Source organism: Fundulus heteroclitus, chromosome 19 (assembly GCF_011125445.2).
Source record: "Fundulus heteroclitus isolate FHET01 chromosome 19, MU-UCD_Fhet_4.1, whole genome shotgun sequence".
In the NCBI taxonomy this organism is placed as follows: domain Eukaryota; kingdom Metazoa; phylum Chordata; class Actinopteri; order Cyprinodontiformes; family Fundulidae; genus Fundulus; species Fundulus heteroclitus.
In genome coordinates, this window is record NC_046379.1 from 17,544,591 (window position 1) to 17,569,175 (window position 24,585).

Sequence of the window (24,585 nt, forward strand, 5' to 3'; positions counted from 1 at the left end):
ATTTCTCTTCTGTAAAAATGGCCGTCATGTGACCAAAGCACAGGGTGCTCTCTGCTCTGTTTTCCACACACCTGGGGGTCCTAGAGGCCCAGGGGGTCCTGGCGGGGGACCCCTGCGATCTCTCTCCCATGTAGGAGAGATTGAACCGCTGTCTGAATGAGGTCCTCCACTGCGCTCCATCTCTGCTTGGCCACCCGGAGGCTCCCCTGGACCACGAGATACTAGGTAGGACAGCAGCAACGAAGAAAGATGGTGGAAGATGATGATGAAGGGATTGATTTGAAAGATGGGGATAGAAGTAAGGGGGGGTGGGGGGGTGGAGCCATTTGGGTCAAGATGAGTGTTTTGTGGGGAAGATAAAGAAGGCGAGAGGACTTGAGGTCAGTCACAAGGCTTCCAGGTGTCATGTAAACTTTTCTTTCTATATGGCTGATTGCCGACAACATGCAATAATATCTTGCCACAACATGCACAGAACTGCTCAAAAGTTTTCACACCCCTTTAACTTTTCCACATTTTGTCACAGTACAACCACTATAATGCATTTTGTTTGGATTTTACTTGATAGGCAAATATAAAGTGGCGTATAGTTGTTGTCATTGCAACTGCAAAGTCTTTTGGGATATGTCCCTCCCAATTTTGTACATGCAGAGACAGTTTCACCCCCCCAAAAAAAACTCAAGCTTAAATTGGATGTTACAGATTTTCACTCTGATTTTGACGAGACTATCCTAACGTACAGACATGCTTTGATTTAAACCATTCAATTAACCACTGGCTGGATGTTTAGGGCTGTTGTCCAGCAGAAAGGTTTCGAATTGATGGTCAAGGTTTGCCCTAAAACAACTTCCCCGTCTCTGCCGAAGAAATTCCCATGGCATGATGCTCCCATTGCAATGTTATACTGCTGCTGAGTAACCTCGGAGGCCTTCACAGACAAAAATTAAATTGCAAGCGATGGATTCTGTTTGGTAACAAGGTGACTTTTGAAGAAAATATTTCGGGATATGAGCGTGAAGAGGGTCGAATAGAGATGCATGTCGCCCTTTTCAGGTGTTATTTGTCTAAATCGTCCACTTCACATTTAAGCACCACTTTGCGCTGATGCAAAACATGAAATCCCAGAAACATACACAGGAGTTTGTGTTTGTCACATGACAAAATGCAGAAAAGATCAAGAGGTATGAATATTTTACAAATGCGCTGTATCATCCGTCATATAAGCTTAAGCATCCAGTTGTCGTCTGCTCATCACCAACATGCAAACTTTGTTGCACAACAGCCCGTGGTGGAAGGAGAACTTGCAACAGGTAAGTAAATAAAATAAAAATCTAAATTCTTCTCTTATTTTACCTCTGGGAGAGAGTCTACCAGGCAGCCCATCCATTAATGTTGGAGGAGAGAGGAAAGGTCTGGTTTCAGAAGCGGGTCGACCCAGAGGAGAAGGAGCGTACGGTGACCTTTCAGCTGCAACGAAGGAAATGTTATACTTAAATAACAAATTGCAATTTAAACGGTGAAGTTCCTAAGATCCCTTATGTTCATATTTTAAAAACACATTTGAGGACCTTTTTGTGTCCGTCAACGTGAAGAAATGACAGCAGTGTGTAGGTTTACCTCGGAAAGGCAGCGGTCGAGCCAGGTTGTTCAAGGCGTACGGATCTTTATCGAGGGAGTCCAGTTTAAACTGAGTATCTGTGAGCCTGAACACACGTCATCAGTAAGAAAACAGAACTTCACCATCCTTAAACATAAAATACTGTCAATGTTATCCATGGTTTTTAAGAATGTTCCGTTCAAATAATTTCCAGATTTTTCAGGACTCCGAAGGAAGCCTGTATAAATAGAGTTAACTAATAATTAACATAAGATCCTTCTGCAATATACTGCCTTTAAATATGGTCCAGAGATGGATGGATGGATGGATGGATAGATGGATGGATGGATGGATGGATGGATGGATGGATGGATGGACAAGAGCAACTTATTTTGAGAAATGTAGTGATTTATGACAAAGATAGTGAGTGGGACAACAAATAAAATCTAAACATATTAATATATTTGCATTTTGTGTTTTAACTTTTAATAATTATCAAGGCATGGATAAGAGTAATTAATCTAACTTCAGACTGCATGAGAATCCTGTTGTACAATAGTAATAAACAATGACTTAATTAATAAAAAACTAAAAGACTGATGCAAAGTGCAGAAGGTTTTGTAACCTGAACCATTTAGTTTAATCCAATAATCTGTATTTCGTCTCAACTGCCGATTCTGAAACTACTAATGTGCGAATATTCATCAACGCATTATTAAATCTGGAAGAAAAGATGGCATAAAGCATTTTTGCGAAGGAAAATCTTCAACGTTTCTAAACAGACATTAGATGTTTGGAGAATTAAAATAAAAATGATTAAAAAAATATATATATTTTTGCAAACATAGAAATATCTCTAAAAACAAAATGTGAACAGAAGGTATTAGGATTAAACAGGTGTGCAGAGAGAGAAAAAAAACATCAGTCACAACTAGAAACGTTCAACTTCTGAAGAAGTTGAAGAAGGCGCCCGCCTGGTGGTGCGCGTAACCGTCAAAGGCAAAGCTTCCGAGTTCCTTGGTCGTAGGCTTTTATCGCTTGGGGATTTTAAATCAAATCTTCTGAGTGTGAAAAGGATTTGTCTTCGTCAAAACCAGCCGACAGGAGAAGGTCTGCATCCAAGCAGCATGGAAAATTGGTGTTATTAAAACATGATTAAATACTTCAATGTAACATGAAAAAATGAAATATGTGAATAAAAATGTTAAAGGCATTACAAACTACTAAAGGAAGTACAAACTCTGTGAAGCAGAAGTTGGTGAGACCTTCCTAGAGCTACTTCCGGTTAGCAACATGCTAAGCGTTAGCCGCTAACATGGTTGTGTCCATAGACATAATATAAGAGTAGACCCTGCATTGACTGTCGCTGCGCAGGAATTACGGGCGCCACCTTGGGGCGGTCAACTTGATACCTAATCCTGCTGATTCAAGCTGACACACTAATGATGCCTCAGCACTGTGCGGCTCATTTTTGTTTAAATCGAGGGATTATTTATGTCAGGGCTCGAGGGATAACTTTTCACAAGCAAGATGAAAAGACATTGTTTATATTTTTGATCAGAATGTAAGTTTTCTAATACTAGGAGATACAAAGTTGTTGTTAGACATTAGTGAATAAACAGCATATATATATATATATATATATATATATATATATATATATATATATATATATATTAGGGCTGGGCAAGTTAACGCGTTAATTTCGCGTTAACTCATTAGACTATTAACGGCGATATTTTCTTTAACGCGCGTTAACGCATGTTGGTCACATGCTTTTATTTTGTGAAGGTCTGTTGCTGCGGTGTAGGGGTTTGAATCAGAACAGTAGGTGGCGATAATGCGCCAATAACCTCGCTGTCAGCCCAGCCTCAGATTCAAAGAGGAAGAAAGGTGCTGGCCGGAAAAAAACACAGCTGACATGCGGAAGGCGGTGTTTCCCGCAGGTACCGCGAGCGAGCTTAGGTGAGGCGAGGCGGTGAGTTGGCGGCCGGAACAAGTTTTGTGCGGAGCGGAGCGGGGGGGTCTGCATCGACGCCGTCGGTGAAGTCGCTTCTCGTTTCAAAGTATCCATGTGTTTTTGCCTGTTTTTCCCTGCCATTCACTATATGCGCGCGAGAAAGCAACAACAAAAAACCGCGTGTCAACGTCAAATAAACGCAAGCATATCGAGTTAGCAAGCATTTCAGTTTAAAGTTCTTCCAGCATGGAATATGACAGAAACAAGTTAGTTGGAACCACTGCCAAGTTAAACTTTGGTATTGAATATAAAATGGTAATGCTGCTCCCTGCTGTTACCTCAGAAATTGCCTGTTTTTGGTAGATTTTTTCCCCATAAAGAGAATTCCCTGTCAGTGGCAATAAGCTTTAATTTATTATTATTGCTATTTTTTGTTTTACATGTTTAAGTTGAGCTTTACACTAAATATGTGTTACTGATAAGTGCTACAAATGTTACAACACTTTTGTTCATATGGCAGCAGAACATTAAAAGTGCTCTTTACACTACTTTTGAATTCATTCTTGGAGTTTGTAAATACAATGCGATTAATCGCGATTAATCAGTGCGATTAATCGCGATTAAATATTTTAATCGTTGCCCAGCCCTAATATATATATATTAGGGCTGGGCAAGTTAACGCGTTAATTTCGCGTTAACTCATTAGACTATTAACGGCGATATTTTCTTTAACGCGCATTAACGCATGTTGCTCACATGCTTTTATTTTGTGAAGGTCTGTTGCTGCGGTGTAGGGGTTTGAATCAGAACAGTAGGTGGCGATAATGCGCCAATAACCTCGCTGTCAGCCAAGCCTCGGATTCAAAGAAGAAGAAAGGTGCTGGCCGGAAAAAAACAAAGCCGACATGCGGAAGGCGGTGTTTCCCGCTTAGGCGAGGCGGTGAGTTGACGGCCGGAACAAGTTTTGTGCAGAGCGGAGCGGAGCGGGATCTGCATCGACGCCGTTGGTGAAGTCGCTTCTCGTTTCAAAGTATCCATGTGTTTTTGCCTGTTTTTCCCTGCCATTCACTATATGCACAACAACAAAAAACCGCGTGTCAACGTCAAATAAACGCAAGCAACGCAAGCATATCGAGTTAGCAAGCATTTCAGTTTAAAGTTCTTCCAGCATGGAATATGACAGAAACAAGTTAGTTGTAACCACTGCCAAGTTAAACTTTGGTATTGAACATAAAATGGTAATGCTGCTCCCTGCTGTTACCTCAGAAATTGCCTGTTTTTGGTAGATTTTTTCCCCATAAAGAGAATTCCCTGTCAGTGGCAATAAGCTTTATTTATTATTATTGCTATTTTTTGTTTTACATGTTTAAGTTGAGCTTTACACTAAATATGTGTTACTGATAAGTGCTACAAATGTTACAACACTTTTGTTCATATGGCAGCAGAACATTAAAATAAAAGTGGTCTTTACACTACTTTTGAATTCATTCTTGGAGTTTGTAAATACAATGCGATTAATCGCGATTAATCAGTGCGATTAATCGCGATTAAATATTTTAATCGTTGCCCAGCCCTAATATATATATATATATATATATATATATATATATATATATATATATATATATATATATAGTGAACCCTCGCTATATTGCGGTTCACCTTTCACGGTCTCGCTGCTTCACGGATTTGCATTGATGAGCCGTTCATTACAGTTCTTTAGAAGAAAAAAACGCTACAGAGTGGAGTCACGGATGCAGCGCCTCAGTCAAAAGAGCAGTGAAATACACACGAGTCACTATTTGTCCTACTGTACTTTGTATTTTTTTTATAATAATTTTTAATTTTCTCCCGTTCTAATCCAATGACTCGGGTCGCGGTGGGCCACGCTGATCTCAGTCAATATATTCATAGTTGAACAATATTTCCCACTTCATGCATAAAGCCAATAAAAAGTGGAATGGTCCTTCAGCCTAATTAAAGGTTTAGCTTAGGTGGACAAAGGAACGTTTTAGGAGATCGTTCCTTACAGTGTTGTTATACTTTATAGGCTGACCAGTGTGATTTATTTTTTGCAGTTTTTCTGTTATTGATTTTAGTTTGGGTATGTTTTCTGCGTTATATAAGCCTGTATACTTTAATTGCCCTTTTGTTAGGTGCAGACACCCCCAAATCTCCCTATTGTAGAGCAATAAAGGTTTGCTGTTCTAATTAATTCAGAGGAGTAATGAACTATGACTACTAAGATCAACTACAACCAAGTTATTGTTTGAAAATGTTATAAACATTATACTCTCGAAGAAGAATAAACCCTTCTGATTAGGAAAAATAGACTTTATGAAAACAGTTGAACATTCTAATAAATGAAATGCCTTTTTTGGCAATGTCACTTGACATTGCTATCTAAAGTAAAGTTCTTTAAATGAGACAAAATAAATCGCAATATCTATTCAGGAATAAAGTACAAAACAATATAACACACATTTTACAATAGCAGCTAAAACAACTTGCATGATAAAAGAAAAATATAAAATTAATAACTGCATTCTTGAGAAAAGTGTTCAGACCAAAAGGTAGATCTGACCACATCTTTTTACACAAATGAGGAACATCATTAAGGACGCCAGCCATCCTGCACAGAGACTGTTTCAGCCTCTCCCCTCAGTCAGGAAACTAAAAAAAAACAAACAAAAACATGTGTCCCAAGAGATCTTTGCCAATAAGCAGGAATATATAAATCATTTTATAAGAATGCTGTAGGGGGGGGGGGGGAGGCTCGGTAGATGACACAACTTCATAGTAATGTTACTGATTTATCAGTAGAAATATATTAAAAAGACTTACGTTTTTTCCAGTGACGGCAATAACATATGATTTACCGTAGCACTTTATTTTGAAGCGGCGGGCTGGGATGACGTCATCGGTTGAAATTAAAATTCATAATATCTCCGAAACCAAAGCAGCACAAACGATAATTTTAACGGCACAAACCTGCATAAACGAAGCACTAAAAAAAGTAGCCCAGTTTGATCAGATTCGAAGCAAAATGGCGAGATGGTGAATTCTGGATGACCTTAACAAATATTCTTTAATATCTTCAAAACCAAAACAGCACAAACGCTAATTTTAACGGCACAACCCTGCACAAACGAAGCACTAACCATTCCGTCTATTTAACGGAGTTTCTTCTGTGGGTGGGGTGTCAGCTTCATGCAGCTCTTCCATCCCTCAGTGCCGTGTAGCCTAGCCACCGCATTTCTACCATAATATAAAACCGACATTAAATAAACGACTCACCGTCACGTAGTTGCAAGGAAAACACCCAATGGAACACCCTTCGTCTGGGTAAATTGGACTTCATTCAACAATATCCTTCAGTAATTTAGGAAAAACGGCAGCACAGCACAGCACAGCACAGCAAGCCACAAGATGGAGTTCACCTCTGACCCGGAACTGAAAGAGTACTGCTTGTCTGCTCTGAATAATACACAGCGCCCCTCGAATTACGGCCGCCATCTTGGGGCGGTCCACCTGCTACCCTAACTTGCTGATTCAAGCTGAACACACTAACCATACCCCGGCACTGTGCGGTGTATTTTTGTTTAAATCGACGGACTATTGACGTCAGGGCTCGAGGGATAACTTTTTATATGTAAGATTAAAGAGATTGTGATGAATTTGAATACGGCCGCCATCTTGGGGCGGTCGACCTGCTACCCTAACCTGCTGATTCAAGCTGAACACACTAACGATACCCCAGCACTGTGCGGCGTATTTTTGACGTCAGGGCTCGAGGGATAACTTTTCATATGTAAGATTAAAGAGATTGTGATGAATTTGATTGTTTTATTGTACTATTTGGTATATTTAAGATATATGCTGGATAAATTAATCTGGCTATTGATTTAAATGAAAAAAATCGTTTTTTAAAGCCAAAGGGAAATGAAATATTGTATTTGGTATATTTAAGATATATGCTGGATAAATTAATCTGGCTATTGATTTAAATGAAAAAATCGTTTTTTAAAGCCAAAGGGAAATGAAATATTGGGTGAAAATGTAATTCTCTGAAATTGGCACAGCTTGGAGTCGAACCTACGATCTTCTGCCTTGCAGCCCGACACCTAACCCACTCAACCAAAACACCAGTGTCGTGCTCAGCCGAGCATTATTGAGAGGTCAATTGTGTTAAGAAGTGTTTTTTGCGAATTCTCTTCCAACTGTAAGAGAAACTGTAAAACCAACAACCTGGCCTTTCGTTTGTGGCTATACCTACTTTTGCCTGAGGAGGGCGTTCTCTCGTCTGATGTCTCCCAGCTCTCTCTCTGCTGACCTTGCTGCCAACTGGAAATATTTAGCAGTTAAATCATATGTATATACTTTTAAGGTCGTCATTGTGCAGCCTTTACTAGAAGTTTGCTGTAAATATATTGGTAACACTTTATTTGAAGGGGTGTACATAAGACTGACATTACACTGTCATAAACATGACATAACACCTGTTATGAACATGAATGACTCTTTATGAATGTTTAGGACTGTTGTCATTAATTGTCATTCAGTAAATTATGACATTATTAAAGCAAAGTTGACATTGTTTAACATGTCTTTGTTATGACAAGACCTTAATTCAACCTAATCCCAAATCAAGCCCTAAATTTAACCTTGTCTCTGTTAATGTCAAGTTGTCATAACAAAGACATTTTAAATAATGTCAACTTTGCTTTAATAGTGTCATAATTTACCGAATGACAATTAATAACAGTCCTAAACATTCATAAAGAGTCTTTTATGTTCATAACAGGTGTTATGTCATGTTTATCACAGTGTAATGTCAGTCTTATGTACACCCCTTCAAATAAAGTGTTACCAATATATTTTAGTGACAGACAGGATCCATTCTTCGCCAACAGTGAATTGTTTCTTAGTCTTAGCAATACGGTTAGCCACCAAGAACGATCCTCTCAGTTCATTCTGTTGATTTGACTGAGACAATGCGAGTCAAGAGTGAGTCGTTGGCAGATGAAATTAAAAAAGTAAAACACATCAGTCAGATTAAGATTACAAGTAAAAACAGAAACAACGTAAATGTGACCCACAACTGACCCAGTTATTATGAGCTTTCTTCTCATGGGCTGAAATCTGAGTGTGATACGACTGTTTTGTTTTCTCCAGCTCTTCTTCCATCTCTTCTGCTCGTTTCCTGAAAAAAAACAAAGCACCAACAAAGCTGTGTCAGAGGTTTCTGCTGGGGTCAGGGATCCTAGAAAAAAAGATCACCGTACTGTATGGTTGTAGGGTGGATAGATGGATGGATCTACTGGACGTAGACAGACCGATGTACTAAAAGGATAGACTGACAAATGAACTAAATGAAAAAATGGACGGATTGATGGACGGAAGGACAGAAGGATGAGCAGAAAGAGGAACAAAAGACACAATAGATGGATGGACGGATGGACAACAGGAAAGATAGATTAACAGACAGGCAGACGAACGGATAGATCAGGGATCTTCGATTCCGGTCCTGGAGGTCCAGAGTCCTGCAGCTTTTAGATGTGTCCCTGATCCAACACAGCCGAGTCAAATAATCCGATCATTAGCAGGACTCTGGAGGCCCTGGGGCCACGGCAGACCGACAACCTTCAGCCTTATCAGTCCTCTTAGCGGTATTTTTAAAGGTCACACTCACTTTTTCAGGGAGACTCCAACCCAAACAACATTGTTTTGCCGATCTTCTCCACCTAAGAAACACACTCTGAGGGGCGGGTCCGACGTTCTAATCTGCTCTCACATGTTCGCCCCGCTTACGTTCAATCAACACTGACTTTTGCCAACTCTTTAACAACTTTTCATTAAGAGTAGTATTAGTATCGATAAATCCTCAACCATACGCATCCCTACAGAGGAGCTAATTCAGCCATTTGATTCAGGTTTGTTGGACCAGGGACAAATAAAAGTAGCAGGACACCGGACCTCGAGAACGGGAATTGAAGACCCCCTGAGATAGATGGACAGACAGATGACAAAAACGGATGGATGGATGGATGAAAGGTAGAAAGCTGGATGGATGACAGCGCTGTAACCATGTGCATCCTTTAAAATAAATTAGAGTAAATCTAATTGTTTTACACAAGGAGTTTGTTGCCAATTGTGAAATCAAACTGACCGAGCCACTCATTTTAAGACATTTAATCACAAAGACAACGGGACAGAAAATAAATTCTGTTGAAACTTTTTTCAACTAAAAAAACCCAAAAAAATAAATTCTCTATTTTTCCAGACGGCTGTTTTACCTGTAGTTATTCAGTTCTTCAATCGCCATGGCGATGTTTTTATCAGCTTTACTCAACTTCTCCTCCTTCTGGTGACGCTCCTTCTCCTCCACGGTCAGCTTTCTACACACAAAGATTCATAGTTACACATTCGTTATCACGGAACCCGTTATATACGTTTTATTTAAATACTCAACGTAGATGCATGAACCTGTGAAGCTTGAGCTCGTTCTCCTGGTACATTTCCGTCATGATTTGCAGTTTCTGTTGTAGCCGGTCGACCTGTGCACATGAATCAGGACGATCAGAGCGGAGAAAAACAGACATGACTCAAGCGCATGATAACCTCACAGCAACACCAGGCTACCTACCTGATCCGTGTAATTCTCAGTGTCAGATTGTAGGGATAACTTCTCTTTCTCCATCTCCTCAACGCTCACTTTAAAAAAGGGAAAATAAAGGCAGAAAATGTCCAGTGTTGGTCGATCTTTGTCCACTGTCATGCCAGCATGTGGGTTAAGGTAACTTACCTTGTAGGTCTTCTTTTGCTTTGATCTCATCATTCAGCTTTGCAAACACTCTGTCCTTATCTTCATCCACCGATTTGAGATCTGCATTCAGCTGCACACAGACACAGGTACAGTATTTTAAATGATTTATGCCACGTGTCATGTTGGCATGTGTTAACTGAATTTATATTCTGAAAAATTAGACGTCCTCAATTAAAATAATGGTAAAATAAATTTAATTTCCTCAAAGCATACTGGCTCAAATTATTTTTTAAATATATATGTGTTATACGGTCAAAACTCTGACTTAAGTGTGCTTTTCTTACCTTAGCAGCAAGAATGAGTTTCTGGACTTTCTGCAGATGTGTGTCCTCTTCTTTTCCCGGTGTCCCATTGGTTGCCTCCTTTTCTCCTCCCTCCTCATCCTCAAGATCTGAATCCCAGCATTTCATGCGAAGCAGCCGATCCGTCAAGGACTGTGTGGGAGGATTTACAAACAATTACACACATCTAGCACCGAGTCCATGATGTTGTTTGAACTTTTCCGTTATTACTCTGGGTTGTTGTTCTTCTGCCAAGATCAGCGTTTATGGGAGGGAATCATACCGTTATACGCTCGTCTTTGACGGCAACGTCCTGCATCATGGCGCCGTGGGCGACCTCGCACCTCCGCATCTCTGCCTCCAGCTCGCTCACTCTTTCTGCCCATCCCTCCACCTCCTGCTTCAACTGTGAGTAAAACCACATGGGCAGCGAGAGATAAATAACGATGCATGAAAATATATATGCAAATAAATCAAAAAGGAAGCGACCAAAGATATGATGAATCCATGCATGACAGATCTCTTTCCTTAATCCTCGTTTGTGCAATCTGACCTGAGTGTTGCTCTCTTGTAGAACATTGTTCTCCTCTACTGCTGTGTCCAGGTTCCTCTGCAGTCTCTCGCTGCTCATGCTGTATATCTTCAGTGATGTTCGTGCCTAAACAAACAAAAAATAAATAAATCACCTACAGAGTAGGATAGATGAAAATACAAAGCACAAAGAAAGAAGAAGCAGGAGATCAACTGAAGGACAGTGGGTAGGAGGCAACAGAGTCCAGCACCTGCTCCTCCTTTGAATTGAGCTCTTTGGTTTCTTCTTCACATGAGTTCATGCTTTCCTCGAGAAGAGTTATCTGCAATAAAAGCAAGAAGATAAACATGTAAGCACCGTGGATTCTCCATTAGATGAACACTTTGATTGCAGGACATCTTTAAAAAGTGTTGTGTGAGCGCTTACCCTCCTTTCTTGCTCCTTTCTATGTTCTCGCTGCTGGGCCAGCTGTTCCTTCAGATGTTCAAGTTCTGTCCCAAGCTGCTTTTTACTCTCTTCCAACTGTTTGGCTTGGACCTACAATGACCACAACAGCCAGCTCTGTTTAGAAAGATTCACCAAGAAACAAACAGCGCAGTTTGAATGCTAAAGAAAAAAAAAAAAAAGAAGAACTCTGGTTACACCAATTGAATTTAGGGCTGGGCGATATGGACCAAAACAAAAAATATCTCAATATTTTTAGTTTGAATATACGACATCTATCTCAATATATTTTTCTTTTCATGAAGTAATTATAAAAACGCACCTCTGAATCAAAGCTTTATCCCAAATGTCTCACAGGCACGTTTTTTTAACAAACAGCTGCAGATGAACATGAGAAACAGCTGAAAAATTACCTACTGGAATACATAAAAGTATAACGCAACATAGAGCATCTCCTTATAAACCATACAGTCTCATCTTACTCTGTTTTAAAAAATCTCATATTGCCCAGCCCTAATTCAATTTGTTTGGTTTTTAACTGATAAGTTAAAAGATAAGTTGGATTCAATCATTCTGATCAATGAATCCTTTTAGTTTACCAGAGGACTACGACCTTAACCCAAAAAGACAGATGGAAATCATGAAAAAACGTGTTGTGATGGCAAAGCAGCTAAAATAATGCTGAAATAGCTTTTTAGCTGATATTTTATGCACATATCCGAATTCTTGAAGAGAGACAGGTTTCTTCCATTTCATCCGGTTTCCAGTTACGCCGTGGATCATTTGCTCAACCAAGTAATCCAAGACGATGAGGAATTGTTACATTTGTTAAACAATCTGTGAACTTAAGTGTAGCCTTTGTGCTGAAGCACCAAGAATAAAAAAATAATAATACATGGTAACTATTTCCTTCGGGGCTTTCAATGATAATTAATCACCATCATTTCTTGTAATACGCAAGGAGCAACAGCTCTTTATACATAAACACAACAAAAACCTATAAGAAAACTTGATTCAAACAATATAAAAATGTGCTTTATTTACTGGATGAAGGAATAAAAAATGAGCTTAAGTTTTCAGCTTAACACAGATTTCTACACTTTAAAGTCTTTGTTCCCTCTGCCTTACCTCCAAATGTTCTGATTTTTGGGTCTGGGCCAGGACGCCGCTGTCCCTGAGTAAATTCTCCAGGTCGTCATACTGAAAATGACACGTCATGAGGAAAAAGTGACACTGACAGCCCACAGATTTTATTTGAAAACAGCATAAAGAAGACTCTGGCTTTTAGAGACGATCAACTGTGTCTCCAGCCTGCAGGTAACTTAACACTCAGTAAGCATGAACACTAACCTCTTGTTGACACTGACTGAGAGTCTCGAGGACTTTACATTTTTCATCCAGCACCTGTCCAACCTGATCAGCCAACCTCTGTTCTTTTCCTGATGGAAAGAAAAAAGTTGTTAAAAAATAAAATTTAAGATTTAACAGATTTCAAACTATGTTTTTTTGGTTAAAGCAGGGGTCAGCAACCTTTACAACCCTCGGTCCAGCTAAACACATTTTGCTTAGAGCCACAAAAGATATACATTTCTTTGAAACAAGACCTTGTTTTTATAGTGTACAGTAGGAAATGTTTTTTCATTTTTAATTAAAGATCAACAGTTTTTATTAAAGTATATTTATATATTTAGGTTTAGTGCATTTTCTTCAATTGGACATTTGATTTTTATAGCAAATCGCATCAAAATGCCAATAATTTACCTATAGTAAAATATTCCATACACCATTAGTTTCTTTCTTGGAAATGCTAAGCATATATTGCAGAACTAAATGCATTCTAAAGCTAGCAATTTTAAATTACTTTTACATTTAGAAACAACGACCAATTTTTCCCCCCTCACATTTTTGGTCTAAGTTTTTAAGAGCCAAAGCTGAAGGTGTAAAGAGCCCCAGGTTGCAGACTCCTGGTTTAAAGTCACTGACACAGGGTCTGTATCGTGAAGCAGGATCAGCGGGTTCAGTTTGGCTTTCTCAAAATCACAAAGCTGGTTCTGTCACCGTGGTAACCTATACTGCAAACCTAACCTGCTCTACAGAAGGTAAGCTGCCTAAAGATATCCTCATTACACTATAATATTTACTAAAGTAAGCCATCTCAAGTTTTTTTTCACAGTAGTTTAAACAAATGAATTAAGCAAACAGATCAAATCACAAAATTTACAAAGTTTTAAACAGCATGTACACAATTAAAAAGACATTCCTGATTTATTAATCTGGCTACTTATCAATTTGTACATCCTGTTACTTTTTTGGCTTAAATCTTTTCCCCTCGCCACTTTAATAAGATTGGTCCAATTCTACCCGTTTTACGTGACTTAAGTGTCAGTGACTCTGGGTTGAGACTAATAACCATTCATAACATAGCTTCATAACACCATTTAGGAAAGTCTTTAATGCCAGGTTTAGTTTAATTGGCTCTTTCAAGAAAAACATGGGTCAGTTAAGCGCCGTCTGTAATTCAAGGGTCAGGAGACGGTTTATTCTGAAAGCTGCGAGGTGTTTGAAGAGAAAACTTACTTCGATATAGTCTGCTCTTCATCTGTGAGGGAAGAAAATAGAAAAACAGACAATGAAAGACAAAGTGCAAATAAATCTGCTTGAATTTAGGCAAAATTAATCAGTGTAGACGGATAAATATGAAATACACGCAAGTAAAAAAAAAAAATTTATATATTGTGACTGCATGTGCTGACCATTTTTTGACTTAAGGCTACAGTCCCATGACTGTTTTGGTCATTTATTTTCCCTTTGAGGCTATGACACCATAACATACACTTTATCAGAGCTAACTGAAGGCTTGAAAGTATTTGACCCCTCCATCACACATAACTTGGGAGAGAAATATGTAGCTCTACAAATTTCTTGTTAGTTTTAATGCAAAACTGCGGCAAGTAAACCAAGACACCCCAGATTAATATTAGCAGCGATTATTAGCCGCAAATTTTCCTGTTTGCTGATCGACTGAGGGGAATCTACAAACTCTTACACCAATGTGGGCCGATATCTGTAAACATTTAAAGCTGTTCACTTACAGATCTATAACATCTACTGGTGAACAACATGAATGTCACCAGCCCCACCAGGCCAGTGAAGATTACGGGCTCCCATGGTACACCGTAGAGGTCTGGCCCTGGCCTCAAGTCCTCAGGCAGCAATGATACGGCCTAAAAGAAGAAATTACATCTTTAAACTTTACATTTTGTACAACTGGACCCAGTGTTATGAAGATTTGGTACACACGTTATAATCAAAAGCTCAGTGCCATTCTCTAAATGTTACATTTTCACTAGTTTTAACCAGCAATTACCCAGATGTTTTATGCGTTAAGACGTAAAAGAAAGACTTTAAACGTTACTCCTGTTTCATACATTTCTATTCAAATGATTAGTGTATACTCACAATTTCACCTGTATCTGTATTAATCTAATTGTGAATTACATCACCTTTCTGATAATAGTCAGCATTATACAAACAAAATGGGCAAAACACAACAAGTTATGAAAGCTTTTTCAAAATCGGTTTTAAAAAAAGTCCTGAAAAGTCCAAAAGTCAAGAGCCCAAAACTGGCAAATTAAACACTTTATGGCTTTCTATAGGAGAAAAAAAAACCCTAATTGGAATAAAACAAACCATTCCAAGTCCAAATTAAACGAAAAGAAGGGGGGGGGGGGGGGAGCATATTATCTGAGTTTTATATATCAAGACATAATAGAAACAATCTGCTCTTTACCAGGTTCTATAAGGATCTAAGTGTACCAAAACATGCAAAACATTACACGCTGTCATCTATCAAAGAGATTAAGCTAAAATGGAACAAAAATACATCTTTGGTGCTTTTAAGAAGATTTATGAGAGAAAGTAGCAGCCAGGTGCTGCCAATTAAATGCATGAGACTAACTGAGAACATCTAGAAAGTAGCAACATCCTCAAATCCAGGCTTTTGGAAATGTACTGGCCTATAAGGCTCAAAGGTACTATTTTCACACAATGTCGAGGTGGAAAATACTGCAGGTTCAAAAATGACCCTACAGAAGCAATAATCGAGGAAGGGATAAGAAAGGCATTTACAAGTATCATTCTACAGTAAGAGAATATATAAATATATATATATATATATTATAGATATATATATATATATATATATAAGATAAACTTTAAATAATCTTTTCAGGAGTGAATGTCCTCACAGCAAAATTATACCCATAGTCGGATTCATACAATATTCCAAATAGACCCAGAAGCTTTACTTCATACTCGCAACCCCAAAGCATGTTAATTGCTACAATTCATTACAGTTCAGTTAGAAACAGACTGAATAAGCATGGCTTACTTGGAAAGTAGCCTGCAGCTACTAAAATAATAATAATAATATAACAGTGCCACATATGTGGCTAAAAAGGAGGAGAATCAAATCCAGTCCATAACCTGATTGAAATGCTTTGGATTGACCTAATGAGAGCTGTGCAGACAGGAACGTCTGCTAACCTAAATAATACCACAATGAATGTTGTAACTGCGAGTGGGCTAAAACAGAAGAGATTGATAGTCGGAAAGAAAATACTGAGAATGATTGTTGCAAAAGGAAATTCTATAAGCTGTTAGATCATGAGGTATACCTAATGTTTCACCCACAATATTCCATTTTGTCTACATATTTTCCTCTAAACTGTCAACATTTTTAATAAAAAAATAAAATATAAATCACAAGTGAGACACTGTACACTTTCCTTTCCACCAAAACTGCTATTTTAATTCCTGTTTAAAAAGAGGAACTCATATTTACTCTGACTACAACTTATTTGGAGTCTTAAGCAGCTGTAGTCTCCCAAACAGCTGTTTATGGGGGACTATTACAGTTCTGGTTTGAAAACCAGCAAAATAAATGTTTTAAAAATAAAATAAAATGCCCACAACATAGAAAATTACTTAAAATTAAAACAACCACACAGACGATACAAAAATATAACAGTGTAAACGCTGACAGACCGTACAAGCTAACTATGCTAATAACTACAAACTGGCTTTAAAAATGAAACAAACGCTGACAGCGCTGGTCTACAGCCATGTCAGAACACAAAGCTGGGATTTTAAAATAGTTGTACGTGTAAAACATTGATGCCAGGCCGTTACATTACTTCTGCTCTGGCGGCTAACTGGGAAAATGCTAACCAAAACCTGCCACATATGAACCTACATCTTTCACTTTCTCCACGGCGATGTTGTAGTAAGTCTCTGCTGCCACCTGGAAGTCGGCCGCTTTCTCGGCCAATTGCTCATTTTCCGGACGGTCCGTCATGTCCAAGTTATTTCATTTGGCTTATTATTTAATGGGATCGTCATTAATACTGATAAAAGAAAGATGAGCTTCCTCCAGCCGGGTTAGCGGCTATTTCCCATCCTATCCACAACACCGACCCTCGGGGAATGTACCACATCCTCCAGCCACGGGAGGGGTGGGAGTGGATATTCAATCTTCTCCGAGCACTACAACTAATATCCCAAGGATAAAAAAATAAAATAAATACACAAAATAATTGACATAAAACCTGTATACAAGAAAATAAAATCATAATTCCTTTATTTTAGACGCCATGTGATTGCTATTAGCTTAGAACCCCCCTACGGCTGTGAATGGTTTATTCTAAACGTCACCAATTGTAAGATGCCACACAGGCACATCGGAGCGTTTTCAAAGTGACACCGTAGGAAACAGGTGTCATCCACAGACTATACATTATACTTTTACAGTTTATGGTGTCACCGTAAGGCAAATTGGCTGTAATAAAAATATAATCAACAATGGGACACATACATAAAAAACATTAGGCAATACATATACTGTGGCAGGCTTTGAGCGACAGCTACACTGTCAACCCGGTCTAAAGTCAGCCCTTAACTCTAAACTTCATACTCACCGGCTCGGAGTCACTGTTATCCATCTGAAACTAAATAATATCTTGCCTCGTGACACCATGTGGACCAGAAAGCCAGCTGGCTCTTGGTGTAACAGACCCAAACGTAAGAGAAAATGTCGGAGTCAAGCCAGTTTGACAACTGAGACTAGGCAAAGTTGAATGCCAAAGGGAGAGCAAGATCAACATGCCACAGGTGCAGCAGAGTCTTAAAGAACCAGACACTCCTAAATCTACCCATGGCATGTAGGATCCAAATGGTCCTTTAAGCTTTGGAACAGCATGCTCTAAAGTAAAAAAAAAAAGGTTTAAACTACTACAACACTAGTTTGAATAATTATTACTTTACCATTTATGTTATTTTATGTAATCTTTCTGTACACTCTAAAATATCCTCCCACCAGTATAAGGTTGTCATTCAAAGAACAACCTTCTTTAATGAGTCTCAAATGTTACTAAAAATACAATCTTCATAGATATGGGCATACTTCCAATAAACAGGTACATCTAAAAAAATAATAATAATTGAGGAAAATGTTTTATCATCTTTGTCACTCATTTCAGAAAGTGAAACTCAAATATTTTATAGAGAGACATATCTAAGCTTTTATTTTGTCATTTTGATCATTGTGGCTTACAGATGATTGAAAACCAAAAAGAAAAGCTAGAATAGCTAGAATAGTGTGAAAAAATGTAATCTTAGAAACTTGTGGTTTCACACCCTAATCAGTCTGAATCATAAGGCTACACAATCATGGGGATGATTGCTGACTTGACGAATGTCCAAAGTAATGATTCATGTTCCAAGAAAAGTAAAAAACTGAGAATCTTCGCAGCATAATGATTCATGTCCTCCCCAGGGAAGCCAAAAAGCCAAAAAAAGTTGTTGTTAAAGATGGTAGTTGACTGAGTATTGTATCTATCCAAGCATATTCATAGAAAGTTGAATGGAAGGAAAAAAGTGTTGTAGAAAAAGATGCACCAGCAACAAGGATATTTGCAGCAAAATGCTTTCAAGAATTGGGAAGGAGCGGACTGAGGATGGAGTCAGCGCATCAAGAGCCACTATGCGCAAAACAATTCCTACACATGAGCTACAAGCATAAAATCTTGAGATCTAATTTTAAGTCTGTAGCGCTACCTCCCAAATGCTCGCATTCATTAGTTATCTAGCACTTCCAGTATCTTGCATTTGTATACAGAAGTCTGAGTTCCAAGTCAGAAAAACTAAATTAAACACCCCATGGGGTGAAAGGTTTTTTGTAATTTTTGGTAAGATGCTTCTATAACTTCAATAAGGAAAAAAAGACCCAATGCAGAATTAATGTATAGACCTAAGGTTGCTCGCAAAAATTTGTATTTCCAAAATTTGTATTTGAGGTTTCACAATACTCAAACCTTAATGTGTTCTACCGGAATTTCATAGTCTATTAAATAAACCTGAGAAAACAAAGTGGATAATTGTGAAGTGCCACAAAATAATTTATGGTTTTCAAAGATTTTCAGTCAAAAATCAGAAAAAAAAAGTGGTTTAAGCCACCTGAGTCAATACATTGTAGAACCCTGTTTAACTCCAATAACAGCTATTGTCTGTCCGGTACAGAATGTCTCTACCACTTATGGACATTAGGGACTTCCCCGTTCCTCTTTGCTAAATAGCTTGAGCTCTGTCAGATTGGAGTGAGAACACCTGACAATGATCCTGCTGGAAGATGAAACCCGGCCCATCTTTTCCAGCTTTTAATAGGTTTTTATCCAGGATTATCCTCTATTTAGCTCCATGTATCATTCCATCATCTTTATAACAGGTTGCATCTCCTTTAATAGTCAATGACTTTTCAATGGCATGCTTTTTGTTTTAAAACATGCTTTATCATACATAAAATAAAAAAAAATTGGGTAAATAAAGATTCTAAAATCAATGGCTGATGTTATGCCGAGCAAACAATTAGAGGATTTGCAAATGCAAATGCATGCGCGGTCTCTTACCTGCACAATAATCCACACAAGCATCTCCATCACTGCATGAGCATAACTAGAGAAGTCTTCAGCTGCTCCATGAATGACTTCCAGACTTTGGTTGACTAACCCTGGAGTTAGAGTTACACATGCACACTTTGTCATAATTGTCATTAATTCATTTAGTTAGTACAATAATATAGTGCAATAAAAATGTTCAATAAAGTATTAGCCAAGCCTGCATTGCATACATAAGAGGCAGGAGGTCAAAAAGTGCCTCACTTTAAAGAAAGTTCTCCTCAGTGAGATTTATGTTTCAATATTTCTTAGTTTAAACATACTTGGTCCTCTCATACCTTTGTGTTGTGATCCTGGCTGAGTGTGATAGAGGGATGATGTCGTTTCCTTGCTTCCTTTATCTCTTTTTTCCTCTTCCAAATATTTCTGGTGTTTGATTTCGCCCCCATCCTCTTCGCGTGAAGACGGAGGCTGGTAAATATCTTGTTTTTCTTCGGTTCGGCTTGAACTGTGCCCAGCTGCGTTTGACAAGGGAATACGTATAAACGCCCACTAAGGACAAGACATCTGAACTGGCAGGTTAAATTAGATTGAGACATCAATTATATGAGCCATGATAGTTTAAAGCAACTTAGACAAAAATACCTTGATGATTACTGACATCTGATATTCCTGTGCTGACAGCCTCCTTCACTGTTTTCAATAACGTTTCCAGCTTCTGAAGAGCAATAATTGTTTTGGTCCTTTGTTTGTCCTCCTTAGGCGCATCACTGGTCCTCATACTGGGAGCAACCAGCGTCTCCATGTGGTGCTGCAGAAGCCTTTCTACATCCGACAGTATCGACCGATCATCTACGTTAGAGGCCTCTGAACTTGTCAAAATGTAATCTAAAAACTGCAGCTTGTGTCGGCCAAAGAGGTCCAGTAAAATGACCTCCTCGTCTGCGTTCATGTGGAGGTGGAGGTTTTTAGAAAGCTTGGTGAGGGGTTGTGTTTTGGAAGGTGCCTCTGTGACCGAAGGAACGTCGTGGAGGAGGTTTTCGGCAGAAACAGGATGGAGATCCGGCTGCTCTGTGGGAACGACTGCATGTGTTAGTTCACGGTGAAGTAAATCTGTGGAGGAGTCTGGTTCTGGAGTGAAAGAGGCATGAGGGCGAGATGCCTCAGCTGAATCTGGGTTGAAACTCTGAGCGGCCTGTGTGGACTCGGTCATCACAGGGGCGGGCGTTTGGGAGAAAAATCCAAAGGCATTCTTGAAAAGACCAAAAGCTCCTCCGCTTTCGCCCTCTGTTCCTGGAGGAGGATGTGTGGAATCAGTTTGATCAGACGTCTGAACTTGACTTTCAGCAGAGTCTCTCTGAAATCCGTTTCCAGTTTTTGTTGCATCGCTTTCCCTGATTTCTTTTTCAAAACCCCTATCTTGTCTGTCTTCCTTCCAGATGCCATCATCACTTAGCTTTAGGGTCAATCCTTCATCCTCAGACCCACCTACATCAACATTACCATCCTCTACTTCCTTCATCGGATGCTGTTTCTTTTTTTCAAGCTCCTCTTTGTTCTCTATCTCTACTTTCTTCTCCTTCTCCTTCTCCTCGTCCTCCTCCTTTTGGACTTCAGCCTGTGCGTTGGTTTCAGAGACCAAAGAGGCCAAGGTGGAGTTCTCCAGCATCTCTCTCTCAAAGTGATCTACCTCTGGCCTCCATATGTCCGTCTTCTGATATTCTAACTGTTCCTCTTGAACCTGTTTTTCATCTTTCTTTACGTCTTCCACTCCGACCTGATTTCCATCCCCCACCAACTCTTTTACGCTTTTCTCTTTCTCCCTTGGCTCATTGTCCTCTTTCTGCATTTTTTCTATCAACTCTTTTCCTCCGTCTCTGTTGCTCTCCCCAAAAACGTTGACTTTCTTCTCCTCTGCCTCCTTTTTTTCGTTTGCCATATTAGATTTCTCTGACCTTTCCAATGTGGCCTGCTCACGCTCTGGTAATTTGGTTATCTGGTTCTCTTCCCCTTTTTGCTTGGCCACTACATTCTCTCCCTCCGCCTCTACAGAAAATTCTGCCATCTCCTCTTTTTTGTTTTGCTCCTCAGATTCCTTTAAGTCTTTCATCCCGGTCTGGTCTCCATGCTCTAGTAACTCCTCTACCTGTTTCTCTTCCACATTTAATGTCTTCAAGTCTTTCTGACTTTCGTCTCTGAACTCCTCACTTGAGCTCTCCCCTGAAACGTCTGCCATCTTTTCCTGCTTCTCCTGCTCTTTTTCATTTGGCTCCTCTGGTTCCTTTAACCTTTCCACTCTAGCTTCCTCATCATCTAGAGATACTATTTCCGATTTCTCGCCCTCCTTTAGCTCCTCCACCTCCTTCGGCCTTTCTTCAGTTAACCCCTTTCCCTCCCCTGAAACATTTACGATCTCTTCGTTCTTTATTTGATTTTTATTTATATCTTCCAACTTCGGTCGCTCTTGCTTCACTTCCTTAATCTGTTCTTTTATCTGATTTGCTTCTTCCTGTTTATTCGTTTTTTGCCTTTCCTCTTCCACTAACCCCTCTGTTGCTTCAGTTTGACTTTCAGACCCTACTGTTGGTTTTAGTTTACTTTCATCATACAACGTTTCCCTCTCAGTTAGCTCATTCTGATCTTTCACAGTTTCCTTAAAGCTGTCAGCATCACTGTCTCTTTGCGTGACCTCTCTTTCCATTTGTGGAGACCCTGGGGTTGTATTAATGTTCGGTGTAGTTTCATTCGACGAGGTTTGTCCTCCATTGTCCTCTGAGACATTGTGATACAGACTTTCAGCATTTCCAGAAAAGGATGATCCATCATCCTGAGAGCTGACTTCCACAGGTTGCATTTCCTGCTGCAGTCCTAACTCACCCTGACCGACCTCTGTCTCAGTGGATGAAACAACAACCCGACTCTGCTCATTGCTTTCCTCTTGATCACCACTGACTTGAGTCTCCTCAGGTGATTCTTCTTCTAATATTTTCTGTTCAGATGAACCTGTCGCTTTGTTGAACTGCTCATCTTTATGATCATCACCACTAACTGGACTGTTTTCCGACATTAGAGGGGATTCTTCCAACTGGTGTACCTGGTTTGTTATTTCAGCCCCTTCCTCTTTCAACCTTCTTGAAGCCTGGATTTGAATATCATGGTGTCCACCTTCCTCCACTTTATGTTCAAGTTGCTCAATAGAGTTTGAATCTGATTCCTTTAAATTTCGGTCGGTGCCCAAATTGACTTCGGGTTGTTCAATTACCTCATCATTTTGGCTGATTTGTTGACCCTCGGTCTCATTTTCACAGATATTTTCAATTGGCCTGCCTTCTTTCCCATCATCTATTTGGGAAAAGTTTTGAACATCTTTGTTGAAAACCTCCATCCCAGCATCAATATCTAAAATATTTGCTTCCTTTGTGTCTGAATTATCAACATTATCATCAACAGCATCCCCACTTCCAGCACTGGCTGGTGGTGAAGATGAGACATTTACAAGTTTGTTCATTTGGGATTCTTTTTCATTCTCAGCCTTTATTTCTTCTGAAAATGAAGTTTGTGATTGACTGATATGCATGTTTTCTGATCCAGCCGGTTGTTCTAACGTTGGGTCCTTTTCTGTCTCGCTGATACCACTTCCTTTATTTTCTTCAGGTTCAGTATCACTATCACTATCCCTGAAGCCAAAACCCCTACTAATTGTCATCCCTATCCAAGAACTGGATGCCGGCTGTTCCTTCTCTCCCTCACCGTTTCCTGAATCCTGAGCGCTTGAGCCAAACCCCAGCCTGCTCGACAACCCACTGCCCAGCCAACCCAATGTTCCCGTGTCTTCCTTCTCCTCTTCCTGTAGTTTGCTGCCCTCCAGGTCCAAAGACATCCTCCTACTCCTAAACTTCTCTGTGGGCTCTTTCTCATTACCGGTTTCTTCATCTTCCTCTTTATCAACAGTGACAGTTTTCTTCTCACCAAAGCCAAGCCACCCTGTCATCGTTGAGGTAAAGGTTTCTTCCCTCATTTTTATAGTATCTTCATCATTGTCTTTTTCTCCTTCTCCTCCAAAACCCAGCCAGTCCGTCACAGAGGATGCGAGTGAAGTCTCTGATTTAGGCTCCTCCTTTTCATCTTCCCTCGCTCCTTGTTCCGCATCACCCGACTGCTCTTCTTTACCAAAACCTAACCATCCTGTCACAGAGGAATGCATCCAGGAGGAGGGAGACCCACCTTGTTCTTCTGGAGTTGCTGAATCCTTGAGTCCATCCTTAAGAAGTTCCGCTCCATCGATCCGATCTTTGTTTCCATCTTCAGCTTCCCTTTCTTTTACCATAGATTCAGTAGACGTCAAAGAACCTTGAGCTTTTGTGTCAAGAGAATGCTGGCTGATTTGGATGGATTCTGGTTCCTGCATTTGGATGTCATGATTATCATCCTCATCAGAGTCCAGGTAAGTCGTGTCAACAGGATATCCAGACGCATCCATACAGAAGAAATCAGATTTCTGTCGAAAACATTACAGATTTAGCCCAGCAAATATCTCCTAAATCTTCAGAGACATGATTTTCAGTCACTGGGATTACCTGGGTCTTTAACACTTTCCTTGTTGTTGCAAAAACTTCTTCCTCCTGCACTGCATCCTTTGGGAAGTAGCCAAATTGCTTGTCAATCTGTAATAAAATGTTTGTGCAACAAATTAAATTTTTTTAATGAAAATGGACATAGATAAAAACAGCAAACAGCAAAATATAGGGAAAATATTCAAGTTTATTTTAGTCTGATATTTGTTTAATCATAAGCGATTTGAAGTAACTGTGGGTGGGAAAAAAAAGTTCAAATGTTTTCCGTAAAAAGTATTAGGCCTTAAATCATTCTCTCCTAAATTGGTAAGTCTGTGTGCTTATATTTACTTAATTGTCTAATTATTTATTTTTTCACATTTTGTCACATCACAATCACAAGCTTCTAGGCACTTTAATGGAAATTTATGAGATAGACAAAA

The 24,585-nt window shown here is 39.3% G+C and overlaps 1 protein-coding gene across 1 annotated transcript in view; it reads right to left on the reverse strand.

The window, feature by feature from the left end:
- ctage5 (CTAGE family, member 5) overlaps window positions 1-24,585 on the reverse strand; it is a gene marked incomplete in the record, with an annotated part of 42,749 nt that overhangs the window by 4,283 nt on the left and 13,881 nt on the right. Inside the window, 21 exon segments of the mRNA XM_036150850.1 lie at window positions 72-221; window positions 1,354-1,467; window positions 1,618-1,703; window positions 7,834-7,901; window positions 8,664-8,760; window positions 9,854-9,955; window positions 10,044-10,114; window positions 10,204-10,271; window positions 10,363-10,453; window positions 10,668-10,817; window positions 10,948-11,070; window positions 11,218-11,322; window positions 11,447-11,518; window positions 11,623-11,733; window positions 12,769-12,840; window positions 12,991-13,079; window positions 14,218-14,239; window positions 14,733-14,864; window positions 19,602-19,702; window positions 19,928-20,107; window positions 20,235-20,669. Of these exon segments, the coding sequence (XP_036006743.1) occupies window positions 72-221; window positions 1,354-1,467; window positions 1,618-1,703; window positions 7,834-7,901; window positions 8,664-8,760; window positions 9,854-9,955; window positions 10,044-10,114; window positions 10,204-10,271; window positions 10,363-10,453; window positions 10,668-10,817; window positions 10,948-11,070; window positions 11,218-11,322; window positions 11,447-11,518; window positions 11,623-11,733; window positions 12,769-12,840; window positions 12,991-13,079; window positions 14,218-14,239; window positions 14,733-14,864; window positions 19,602-19,702; window positions 19,928-20,107; window positions 20,235-20,669 (2,439 nt within the window).